A 13,511-nucleotide genomic window follows, 5' to 3' on the forward strand; every position below is an offset into this window, starting at 1 on the left:
ATCAGCAGCTCAACATGGATATTCAGACTCCTGATGAGATCTTATTACAAGGGTTTCTTTAACACTGATACAATGCAACATATGGGAATGTGATCCATAATCTTAGGCACATAAAAAACAAACAAGGATTTAAAGATAAATTTAAAAAGCACAGTAGTTTCCCTATTTAAAGTGTCTTTTTTTTTTTAAACCAAAGATTCATTTATATGTTAGTTGGCAACTAAGATTATATTTTCCTAAATGTAAGAATGAAACTCTATGAAAAAACTTAGAAGCCCATGCTGGTCTTCCCAAAGTGTGTTAATCCATAGGTTTGTTGAACTGTAATGTATAAAATATATAAGTATTTTCTACTGATTTTCTTGGCAAATATAGAAAACAAACAACTTTACTGAATTGGATTTTGTGGGCTATATGGAATGAAACACCACGGAGACATTAAATAGGAAGATCAGCCCCAGGTGTTGCTTAGAAAGGAACACACTGGCGGCACCCGGGCAGCTCATTTTCTCATGGGCAACTTGCTGGAGTCTGTGGGCAACTTTAAGGGAAAAATCTACCTGGTCCTTCCTCAGCAAAGGCCCAATTCAGATATAGTTCTGTGGTGCTCACATTTTCCATTGGCACCCGGCACTCACCAATGCAAATACTACATAATTAATCCTTTTCCTCTGTTCCTATTCACCACATTTATTGAATTCAGCACAAGCAGTTGAAACCTGAATTTACTCTCAGATAGGATACTGGATTTGAGAATGGCACCTTCTCCCTGGCACTGTGTGTGTGGTCAGCAAGGATATAATCTTTTGGCTTCAGGCAGAAGTGACAAGCTCTGCCAGACTGAGCTCCTTTCTCAAGCCTGGTTGGGGGTGCCTTTCCCACAGGAATAAAGAACACATTCACTCTCGAAAGATGGTCTCAATGCTTTTAACACTCATTGAATCAAAATGGGAAGGCAGGGGTGCCTAGTCCCTTGGCTGCTTGGATCATTCCTTCCTCACCAGCAACAGGGCCAAAGGTGAGTTTTGCAAGAAATTCCTAATTGTATACAAGCTAACAGAGGCTAACTCTCACATATTTAATAAGTACTTACTTAATAAAACTTGAATATTTCTCAGAGTAAGATATTCATATTTCTCCACTTTTAGATGATCACTAATAAATTTCACTTCAGATGACAAAATACTTAACATTGTACCTCTAAAAGAATTCAGAACACACATTTTAATTTTTTCTATCCATGTGACTGATAAATTCAATAAATACATCTTTAGCAATGAAATTGCCTCTCCTACCCCAACCCCATTCCACAGGAAATAACAGCTTTTCCGACAAACCAATTTGTAGTGTCCTTATAACTCAGATTGTAGGAGTCTGAAGCCCAAGCAATCTTTAGAGACCATATCCTTAAATTCCCTTATTTTTTCAGAGGTAGAATTCAGGCCTAAAAATAAGGTAGGGTTTGTCCGAGGTCATGGAGTAGCAGGCCCCAAACTGGTGCCTGAGTCTCTACCTTCTTCTTTTTATAATGTAGTGGTCACTTTTGTAGAAATATATTTGTGGTAAAAGGGTTTGTGTTTCTTAAATACAATTTTCTGTCAATTACAAAAATAAAAATGTTCAATGTAGATAACTTGGCAAAAGCAAGAAAAGAGCAAACTCATCTATGATCCTGTCTCCCAGAAATACTACTGTTAAAATTTTGTTTTCTTCTTTAAATACATATGCATTTGCATCGTGTACACTATGTATAAAATATTACACAAAAAGTTTTATGCCTCACTTTTCTACTTAGTACTATTTTACAACTATCTATGTCCATAAAGAGAGATTTTTTCCATGCCATATGATAAGGTTTACTCACATACCTTTCCACTTTCTTATATTTTCACTATAAAATGGGAGAAATTTTACCAAGGTTTGGATGCAAATTTAATGCTTCCCTTGATTTAACCTATTAACTTTAAAGAGTCATTTCCATTTTCAAAAAAAAAAAAAGAGGGGGGAAGTGACCCACTAAAAATACATTAGACTCAGTGACAAGTTGGTTGATTTTAGGATGTCCTACCACTCTACTTTTCATTTTTCATGGTCAGTGTCTTAAAAACAAAATAAAAAGAATTAAATTAGAATTACTCCAGCAATCCTAGGACACTGTGTTGAACGAGTAGGAAAGTGGCCTACTCATAAAGGACAGAATAGAAGAGTGATCAAGAGAGAATTTATAAAGAGAGAGCAACGTAGAGTGGATGGTCAGAATTTATTTCCCTTAGATTAGGAAGCCACTTCAAGCCCAAGTATCACTCTTGGTTTGAGGTTTTGAAACAATGCAAAGGCACCACCTCTACCTTCTCATGGTACGTTTTCCTGGATCATCCCAGTTTGGGGCTATCAAAATCATTCAAGCCTATGAGGAGAAAGGCTGGAGTGGACTACCTACTTCTCCAGCCAGCTTTCTAAATTCACCGCCTATGCTGCAGTATGGGCAGGTGACCCCAGCGAATCCAGAGTTGTTCCCTGGGGCTATTGTACTGACTCTAGGATAAAGAAGTACTTCTTTTCTTTCCTTTCTCTCTCTCTCTCTCTCTCTCTCTCTCTCTCTCTCTCTCTCTCTCTTTCTTCTTCTTCTTCTTCTTCTTCTTCTTCTTCTTCTGTGTGTGTGTGTGTGTGTGTGTGTGTGTGTGTGTGTGTTGTGGGGTGGGGTCGGGGGACAACCTATAGAATGTGAGAAAATATTTTTTAACTATACATCTGACAAGGAGTTAATATCCAGAATGTATAAGGAACTCCAAAAAGCTCAATAGCAAAATGACCCCACAAATAACTCAATTTAAAAAACGGACAATAGATTTAAATAGATGTTTCTAAACAAAACAAAACAAAAAAACAATGGCCAATATGTTCAACATCACTAATCAAAAGGGAAATGCAAATCAAAACCATGAACAGATTTCACCTTGCCCCAGTGAGAATGGCTATTATCAAAAAGATTAATACTGGCCAGTATATGGAGAAAGGGAGCCCTTACATACTGTTAATGGGAATGTAAATTAGTACAGTCATTATGGGAAACACCATGGAGGTTTCTCAAAAATTACAAATGGAACTATGATATGACGTAATTCCATTCCTGGGTATACCTATCCAAAGGAAATTAAATCAGTATGTCAAGGAGACATCTGCACTCCCATGATTATTGCAGCTCTATTCACAATTATGAAATGGAAACACATGTCCATCAACTGATAAATGTGTAAAGAAAATGTGGTCCATTTTGGAATTTACATACATATATAATGGAATGCTATTCTATCATAAAAAAGAATGGAATTCTGTCATGGATGGAACTGGAGATCATTATGTTAAGTGAAATAAGCCAGGCACGAAAGACAAGTACCACATTCTTACTCATGTGGAATATCAAAAGTTCATCTCATAGAAGTGCAAAATAGAATGGTTATTACCAGAGGCTGGGGAGAGTTGGGTGGGGGGAGGAAGGGAACTGTTGATCAATGTGTACTGAACTGAGTTACAGTTAGGAGTAAGAAGTTCTATCTATAGATAACAAATTAGTACCATATATCAAAAAAAAAAAAAAAGCTAGAAGAAAGGATTTTGAAAGTTTTCATCATAAAAAAGTGATAGAAATTTGAAAATATACATGTTTAACTTAAATTAAACATTATTAAACATACCAGTACTCCATTAATATGTACAATTTTATGTTTTTATGTATCAGTTAAAGTATAAATCCAATTTATATTTAAAAAAATTGAACTCCCGGGCTGGGGATGTGGCTCAAGCGGTAGCGCGCTCGCCTGGCATGCGTGCAGCCCAGTTTCGATCCTGAGCACCACATACCAACAAAGATGTTGTGTCCGCCGAGAACTAAAAAATAAAATATTAAAAATTCTCTCTCTCTCTCTCTCTCTCTCCTCTCTCACTCTCTCTTAAAAAAAAAAAAAATTGAACTCCTGGGCTGGGGATATAGCTCAGTTGGTAGAGTGCTTGCCTCACATAGACATGGCCCTGAGTTAAAAAAAAAAAAAAATTAATTGAAGGATCCATTCGGTCCATCTTTCTTTTAGTAACTGAATATCTCTCCTTGAACATCCCATACTTTTGTACTAGCACATGGCTGCCCAGATTAATCTTCCTTGCCTCTCTTGAAAATGTATGTAGAGTCATAAATAAGTTCTGGCCAAGAGGAAGTGAAAACAAATGATGCCTATGGTGTGAAAGTCAGTCTGAGAAGCATGCTTGGAATTCCTTTTTCCTATTCCTCAAGGCTGAACATGGTAACAATTGCTGTAGTAGCCCTGGGTCCAGAGGCAAGAGCCAGACGTTGAGGTGGCAAGGCTGACTGGTCATGAGGCAGAGCCATTACCCACACTGGAGTGCCATCCTTATACTATTACAAGAGAGAATAAGTCCCTCCTCCTGCATTAGCCATTCTTTTCTCTGTCATCTTTGTTCGAGTAGCTTAGAAACTAATGAACAACCAACATGGAAAAAAAGTTGCTGGAAAAAATGCTTTTTAACTTGAGACAATTTCTTTCTCTCAACTTTCCAAATATGAAAAATGTCAAGTAATACAGAAAGTTTGAAGGAGAGCACAGTATGCACCCATGTACCCATAACCTAATTCAACCTTTTTAAAATATTTTGCTATGTATGTATGTGTTCAGGAAAGTACAGAATCATTAATAAATTACATTTCTATATAATAGTTGAAGGTAAATTTTAGTTGGAGAAAATAGAAGCCCTATATTCAGTTTCTGAATAGTTTCTCCATACACTTGGTAGTGTTTAATGGTATTAAAAGAAAAACATTCCTATGAAAACAGTAGCAATCGCTCATTCTGTCAGGCATTGTGCCAAACACATCTACATGTGTTTCAGACTGAATCCCCCTAAGAGCCCTGGGGTATGTACTAATGTTAACTGTATTTTATAGACAGGGAAATGGAGGTTTCAAGAGTGCAGCAGACACTGTGTGTTTCTGTGTGTTTCTCTAGTGAGAGAGGAGAGAGGGGAGAGAGAGAGAGAATTTTTAATATTTATTTTATTTAGTTCTCGGCGGACACAACATCTTTGTTGGTATGTGGTGCTGAGGATCGAACCCGGGCCGCACGCATGCGAGGCGAGCGCGCTACCGCTTGAGCCACAACCCCAGCCCTGTGTGTTTCTACTTGACCCCAAGCCCCAGAAAACCTTTCATGGTTGTTGCCTACTCCTGGGGCCACCATTGGATGAGTTAGTAGAAATCAAATACTTTAAGTTTCCTTTAAGTGAATATCAAAGGGAAAGCCAGGCCCAGTGGTGGAGACTTGTAAACCAGTGACTCAAGGGGCTGAGTCAGGAGGATTGCAAGTTTAAAGCTAGCCTCAGCAACTTAGCAAGACCCTGTCTCATAAACAAAAAGGGCTGGGGATGTGGCTCAGTGGTTTAGCACACCTGGGTAAATCCTAGTGCCAAAAAAGTAAAAATTTTTAAAAATTAAAAGAAAAAAGATTCAAAGGGAACATGGGCTGAGTTTTATTTGAAACAAAAAATTAAGAAAGGAGATCTTGGAAGAAAAATTTAAGAGAAGATTTAACTGGATGAAGGTAAAATCCAGATCAGAATTTCTTCCCCTTCCTAGCATGGCTATCTTTTCCTTGAATCCATTTAGAGACTGAAGGGAAAGCGAGGAATGAGAAACGGGTAAGCGAGAAATGAAAGGCTGAGACCAGACAGAGATACACATGAAAGTTTATTTGTCAGAGCTGCCAAAAAAAGGCCATCTCTCTATTGGGAGAGAGAGAGGCGAAACAGACTTGGGTTCTGGGATTTTTATAGGGCAGGCTCAGAAATCAGAGCTGGGTGGGTCCTAATGGTGGTGGATAAGGGTGGGGTTGGTATGAGGGAGTGGTGAGCCTTTTTCCCTTGGGCAGGAAAGTGAAATTTTTCTTAAAATGGAAGCTGTCACTTAAGATGGTTGTCCAGATGCTAAGCAAGGACCTTATAGAGACCTCTCCCCATAATAAAGTAAAAACAGATAAGAACAGAAAAAAAGAGGGACTTTACCACACCACATAACCTCATGTAGAAAAAAGGAGATTAAGAACTTCATTGTACTTAATAAGAATTACATTACCCAACAACAGCCTTTATAGACAAACAAGACATTAAAAATGTAGTCTATGTAATTTACAAAGCAACTGATCTTTTGAAATTTTATTCATTTATTTATTTTTATTATTTTGAAATGAGGTCTTACTATATTGCCCAGGCTGGCCTTGAACATTTGGGCTCACATATTCTTCCTGTCTCAGTTCCCGAGTAGCTGGGACTAGAGGCATGTGCCATTGTGCCCAGCTTGAAATTTTATTTTTTAAATGATCATACAGTAAAAGTGACTTTTGAGTGTATAGTTTTGTGAATTTTAACACATTTATAGGTTTGTGTAATCATAATCAGTACACAGAATAGTTCTATCACCTAAAAAAACTCCATTTACCCCTCTATCATTCTTTATTCCTCCCCTAATTCCTGACAACAGTATTGTGATGTGTTCTTCACACTATTGTTTTGTCTTCTTGATGTCAGATGAATGGAATAATACAATCTAACCTTTTGAGCCTGGCTTCTTTTACCCAGTATAACAACTTGGAGATTTGTCCAAGTTATCATTTGTATCACTAGTTCATTTCTGAGTTATGTTTAATTGTATGGACATACCACAATTGTTTATCCATCCACCTGTTGAAGACATTTGGGTTGTTCCCAATTTTCAGTAGGTATGACTAAGACTGCTATAAATATTTGCATATAGGTTTTTGGTGTGAACTTAAGTTTGTATTTAACTTAAGTTTGTATCTTAATTATTAATCCTAATTAATTATTAATATAATATAATATAATATAATTAATATAATTACTTAATTTAAGTTCGTATCCTGGAACTAGGATAAACATCTGAAAGAATTGCTAAGTTATATGGTAAATGTATGTTTAACTAAAGAAACTGTGAAAAAGTTTTCCAGAGAGGCTGGAAAGTACCATTTTGCACTTCACCAGCAATGGCATGACAGTTCTGTTTCCTCCTTATCCTCACCAGTTTTTCTTTTCTTTTTTTTTTTTTTTTAGCTGTTCTAATAGGTGTAGTATGGGGGTATCTCATCGGGTTTTCATTTGTACTTCCCTGAGGGCTAGTGGTTGAAGCATCTTTTCATCTACTTCTCATGTATATGTCCTCATTGGTGAGGGAGTCAAGTCTTTTAACTATTTCTTAAATTGCATTATTTTTCTTACTGTTAGATTTTGAGAGTCCTTGATACATTTTGGATACAAGTCCTTTGTCATGTATGTAAGGTGAGTTTATTCCCCCCCCCTCAATCTATGGCTTGTCATTTCATTCTTTAATAGTGTTATTCATAGAACATTGTCACTCATAATTTTGATGAAATCTAATTGAACAAATTTTTAATGGATTATGTGATTATGTCTAAGAATTCTTTGCTTAACCTCTCTTTATGGGCATTTTATTCTAACATTTTTTTCTAAAAATTTTCTAGTTCTACTAACATAGACCATCTTTTAACAGCTTAAAGAAAACTGAGGCCCACCCAGCACAGTGGTGTAGTCCTATTATCCCAGTAAATGGGGAGGCTGAGGCAGGAAGACCCCAAGCTCAAGGCCAGCCTCAGTAATTTAGCAAGAACTGTGTCAAAAATTAAAAAACAGAAAGGGCTGGAGATGTGGTTTAGGGGTAAAATGCTTCTGGATTCAATTCCCAGTACCAAAGAAAGAGAAAGAAAACTGAGGCAGTAGTAAATGGAAGCATGTTTTGACTTGATAATTTTCATGTTAAAACTTTTTAAGCTACCTAGAATATTGCATAAAGTATATGAAATATAAAACAAATTCCAAAAGTAAAGTCTTGATAACTGCAGAGAAAAATTTCCAACAGCAGACTTCTTTCATAATATAATTCTGTTTTCTCTCCTGACCACAGGGCCATGAAATGGATTTGACATAAAAATATTGTTCTATGCTGAGTACAATTAGATAGGAAAAGTCTTACATATCTTGACATTAGTCTTTTTTTTTCTTTTGTAATTTTTTTAGTTTTATTTTTTTAGTTGCTGATAGACCTTTTCTCTATTTATTTATATATTTGTGGTGCTGAGGATCGACCCCAGTGCTTCACACATGTCAGGCAAGTTCACTACCACTGAGCCCCAGCCCCAGCCCCTTGACATTAGTCTTACTAGAAGAAAGGGAAAATATTTTTTCCCCCAAGGGTCAGACTCTAGGTCAATATCTAACAGCTCATGAAATTGATCATTTTAATAAAAACTCATTGACAATCATAGGGCAACACTTGTCAAGTCCAAATTTCCACCGACTGTTTTTAGAACTAAACATCTTTGACAAAATTATCTGAAAAACCTATAGAGAAATCTCCCAAACAACAACTGATTATAAAGTACAAACAAAGAACAACAGTGCCATTACAAATGTATGATTGCATAATTTTTTCAAGGTATATTATAAATTTAACTTTCACAAAATATATATGAATAGCTAAGTTGACTGTGGTAATATTAATAGTTTTTGTATTACTAAAACAAGTTGGCTTGTTGTTATAGAGGTTAGATACTCCAGATTGCTTTACCCACATGTTCTGCCTGAAATAATCTCAACATCCTGAAATTTTTAAAAAATATTTTTAGTTGTAGATGGACATAATACCATTGTTTGTTTATTTTTATGTGGTGCTAGTCACTGAGTTACATCTACAACCCTTTTTATTTTTTTAATTTTGGTACTAGTTCTCAAAATTTCCCAGTGTGGCATTGAATTTATGATCTTCCTGCCTCAGCCTCCCTAGTTCCTGGGATTACAGGTGTACACTACCACACCTGGTTTATGATATGAAATTTATGCCCTGTTTTTCTGGAGAAAAAAGGAGGGTGGAGAGTTTCTCTTGTACTTGCTATTTCTTAATTCCTTCAGCTCAAAATAATCCTTATACCAAAGTGGCATATTTTAGTCCCCTTCAGAACTATCTCATGTTGCCTGATGGCTAACATATTTCCCTTCTTACAGAAGACAGAAGGGAACATTCAGAAGAATGTTTTCATATCAAGTCCCCACTTCATCATCTGTACTCACCATTTGGAATTACAATGAGAATTTAGGGATTAAATGCTTTAATATCATATCCAATTCATAAAGCATCAATTCTACTCACTTCTGGGGTCTGCACAGCTGAATTCCACATAACTGGCCTCTGAAGGAATACCACCTGCTTTGTAGCCAGATTCCCCTCACTGTAAAAAAACAAACAAGCACACACCAGCAACAGTATTTGTCAATCAGTAATTCTTTGTATTTCACACTTGGCTAGAAATGATCCACACATGTCCTTTGTAAAATAATCTTCTGACCCCAAGATAATTATGAAATATGATTCTGTATAAGTTACAGCTGGGAAAATAAGATGAAAAAACAAAATATTATGAAAGAAAGAAATGTTTATGTTTAAAAACTCTTATAATATCTCACTGTAACTGTTTTCATCTCTGTTTTCCCTCCTAGTCTTTAGCAACATATGTAGTTTTGTATGTCTATAACCGCCACATATTTACATTTTTGTTTCTATACCTTTCATTGAGTACCCTTTTCTTTGTTAGTATGATATGATCATATTATAAGAATTAAGATACCAAAAGGTACTAAGCCTTTTCTTTATTTCTGGAAAATAGGTTGTTTCCAGTTTCCTGATAATTATAAATCATGGTGTTATAAAAATATACATAATCTTCATCTTATAAATATTTCCTTAAGATAAATTCTCAAGAGTGGGTTTACTAGGTCAAAAAAGTATGATCTAAGCTTCTTGGTATGCATTGTCAAGTCTGCCTCGTCAAAAAAGAGATCAATTTGGGCTCCACATGTGAGAAATTTTATATACATTTCAAATGACAGACATCAGGCACGGCCAGTTTTATTTTCAAGATGCTTCTTTGTAGTCAGCCACTCAGTATTCTCCTTATTTAACTATCATCATGGCAAATTACCCCTTGCCAAAGACTACTTGGGGTTTGTGTTCCTCTGAAATGCTTTCCAGTCTCCATGGATTTATGGGGAGGAGTGTCTGCTGCGAATGTTGCTCAGTTACGACTTTTATTATGCAAAAAACCTCAACAAAACCTTACTATTAGCTGCATTTTATGCTGAGTTCTTTTTCTGGAAAATGAATGCAATGCTGAGATTCTGGCCCTAGTATATGTCAACTGCACACCATCTGAAAATCTTAACACACTGATGCTAGTGAGTTTTGTGAAACATCAAATTGCCCCTCTAAGTGGTGATGGGAAACTGCTTCTTTTTTATTTTTAAAAGACTGCTTTTAGTAAAGTCTCATTTTAGTTGGACTTTATCTTCTATTAGAACTATTAAACTTGGTATGAAGTATAATGTAATTTTGGGGAACAATTTAAATCATTATAAGATACCAGTTGGTTGGGAGAAGGTATTTGCATGCTTACAGAACAGGCCGGACATGTGTTTAAGAGGCTCAAAAAACATAGCTTTGGAACCAGACAGTTCCTGGGTTCAAATCCAAACTCTACCATAGTACCTAAAGTGGACTACTTCAGTCCAAGTCTTTACATTCTCTGACTCAGTTTCCTATCAGGAACCTGATGACAAATGAGTCCATTGTGTATGAAGAGCTTCCCCTGTGCCTGTTACTAGCAGAAGCACGACAAATGTGATCTCCTTCCACTTTCTCCATCCCTTTAGTGGAATGTGGGGGTGGAGTTCAGGAGAGGGGAAGTATCTCAGAATCAATAATATCTCTTAGAGAGCAAGTTCAGGGGAAAGGGAACTTGAGAAAAGAGATTTCTGAGTGAGGTTCAAGGTGTGCAATCCAGGTAGAGAATGACATGAAAGAACCAGGCCTAGAACTATCCAAAGATAAGGAGGAGGGATCAGGGTAGAATTATTCTTTAATAGAAAGCCGGAGTGTCAGGGTAGGAATTGTGATGACTCTATAGGGACTGACCATGGCACAGGCAAGTGTGAATGCTCTAGGATGCAGTGTTTGGCCCGTGGCAGACTTCCTCAGCTTCATTGTGCATCCCAAACCCAAATGCTTGTTGATTCCAGATCTGTGGATTCTCCATTTCACTAGGCTCCCCAAGTAGCTCTAATGTACTATATTTAGGAACCATAGCTAAAAAAGACAGACTTCCAAGTGTGGAATTCTTGGGCCCTGGAGATTACTTGGTAATAATTCCTACAATTCCTACTATCAGAAGGCATTCAGTGTTTTTGTCCCTTAAATGATAACACCCATCAATGGTTCCTCTTGATGTCTAATTTTGTCTTCATATTCTTCTAATATGACTGTGTGTATTCTTTGTTTCTTTGATCGAGTACCTATCAGTGGATCTCAATGAGGTGTGGGAAGGAGAAAGGACATGGTCTACCAAAGCCTTAGTTGGTTGGAGGTGGTGGGTAGGTGGGGTGGAGTATTCATCAAGAAAAATAGTTCTCAGCTAGTCTGAAGCACAGAACCCTGGGCTGAGAATTATTGCCTGAATGTTGGAAATAGGATTCCCTTCACCAGCATTTGGCTTGGTATTTACCACATCATGCAGACAGGTGACATACTAGCAAATGGGAGGGCAAAGCAACCATAGTCACTTTGATGGGACAGTGAGATAGTCAAACTTATCACTCCTGTGGTGTGAAGAAGATTCACCTGTGAGAGGGCAGAATCACTACTTCTTCTTCTTCTTCTTCTTTTTTTTTTTTTTTAATTGGTACTGGGGATTGAACTCAGGGTTGCTTAACCACTGGGCTTCATACTCAGCCCTTTTTATTCTTTATTTTGAGACAGGGTCTCACTAAGTTGTTTAGGACCTTGCTGAGACTGGCCTCAAACTTGTGATCCTTCTGCCCCAGCCTCAGAGTCACTGGGATTACATGGCATCGTGCCCATCAGGCAGAAACTTTTAAAAGCAAGGAAAGTATCCATTCATAGGCAAAAGTGACAATGAGTAATACTTTCTACTGGCTCTGTGAGGATTGGTGTTGTGGATCCTCATGACATAAAGTAGTAAAGGCAGAGGTGGTTTCTCAATTTTTCTGGGCAGCCTCCAGATGCCCAAATAAGTCTTTGGAAGGTCAACATGTGCGCACTTTTTGGGGAGGTTCTGGGAGTCCAATCTGCAATTTGAGAGATGTCTGCAAATTCTATGGCACTGGTGTTCTGAGGGCCATTCAGATTTAAAGTAGGTCCTGCTATTTTCAGAACACCAGTGAAACCATGTTGTCAGGATCAGCCACATAGGAGCTGGGCACCCTTAGCCTTGAGTGGTGGAGGTGTGGAGAATGGCTTCCGATATGCGCAGAAGCAGGTGGATCCCACCTCCCCTCAGCAGGGGAATGAAGCCTTGGGAGTGGGCGTCACCCAATGAGACTGGGCTACACCCCCCTGAAACCCAATCCCTTGCCTCATTTGCGTGGAACTTTCTTGAGTATTTTCCCCCCAATAAATAGGGCTTCGGGCGCGCTCTCTTGTTCTTTCTCTTTTTTGTCTGCCTCTCTTGTGGGAGCTGGGGCCAAGGAGCCATTGCTGAATCCCAAGAAAAAGGTATTTTCTCTGTCTCTGTGTGATTATTTCATGCCAACTCAATTCACCTGGAGTGACCCTGACTGATTTAGTGGCGTGTGGCGGCACCATGTAATTTGGAAATTCTAATCATGGCAGAGCTAATGCAAAAAGGTCAGAGCTTTGCAGAGAGATGCCTATTTGGTAAAGAAAGTGAGTATCTCATGCTGCCAGTAACTCCTGAGATAATTCTACTTACAGATATAGGATAAAGTATTTTCCCCATAGTGGAGACTGAAGAAGTCCTCATGGGACCTGAGAGTTTGTTTCAAATGCCCTGGATGCTTTCAGAGAGGACAGGGCCCACATCTGTTTCCATTCAAACAGTGACTTAGCTGAGTAACTAAGTCCCTCTCACGCCTTCTTGAGGGGAATTTAAGAATCTTCAGATTCCTTTTTACATTATATATTTATATAGTATAATATATAATTATATAATATATAATTAATGTAGTCCAAATACTATATATATAATAGAAAACAAATGCAGCTTTAAAAAAAATGATTGATTTACACAAAATAATTGAAAAAGTTCTGGTACAACCTACATTGGTGAAGTATATAGCAAGTTGTGAAAACCTCTACTAGTCCCTTCAGGTCTGAGGTCAGAGATAGTCCTTAGGGCTGTTGTCAGCCCCAGGGCTCAGGCTGAGCAAGGGTGGGTCTATTGGGCAGTCCTGGAGGGGCAGAGTGTCTTGTCAGCGGAGATGGGCCAATACTGTGGATGAGACAGTGAATGCTTAGTTCCTGCATGCTTCTATGCACTTCATAAGAAAATACAAAGAAAACCCTATTTGAGTGTCATTTTAAAGAGAGGGATTTGGTATGGCAACAACAT

General features: G+C 37.7%; 1 protein-coding gene across 2 annotated transcripts in view; it reads right to left on the bottom strand.

The window, feature by feature from the left end:
• Nucleotides 1–13,511, bottom strand: part of Rftn2 (raftlin family member 2) — a 63,417-nt gene that overhangs the window by 2,544 nt on the left and 47,362 nt on the right. For both annotated transcript variants that reach the window (XM_026399326.2, XM_026399325.2), the window contains one exon: nt 9,242–9,320. In XM_026399326.2, the coding sequence (XP_026255111.2) occupies nt 9,242–9,320 (79 nt within the window). The remainder of the gene's footprint in view (nt 1–9,241; nt 9,321–13,511) is intronic.

This window comes from Urocitellus parryii, chromosome 1 (genome assembly GCF_045843805.1).
Source record: "Urocitellus parryii isolate mUroPar1 chromosome 1, mUroPar1.hap1, whole genome shotgun sequence".
Lineage (NCBI taxonomy): Eukaryota > Metazoa > Chordata > Mammalia > Rodentia > Sciuridae > Urocitellus > Urocitellus parryii.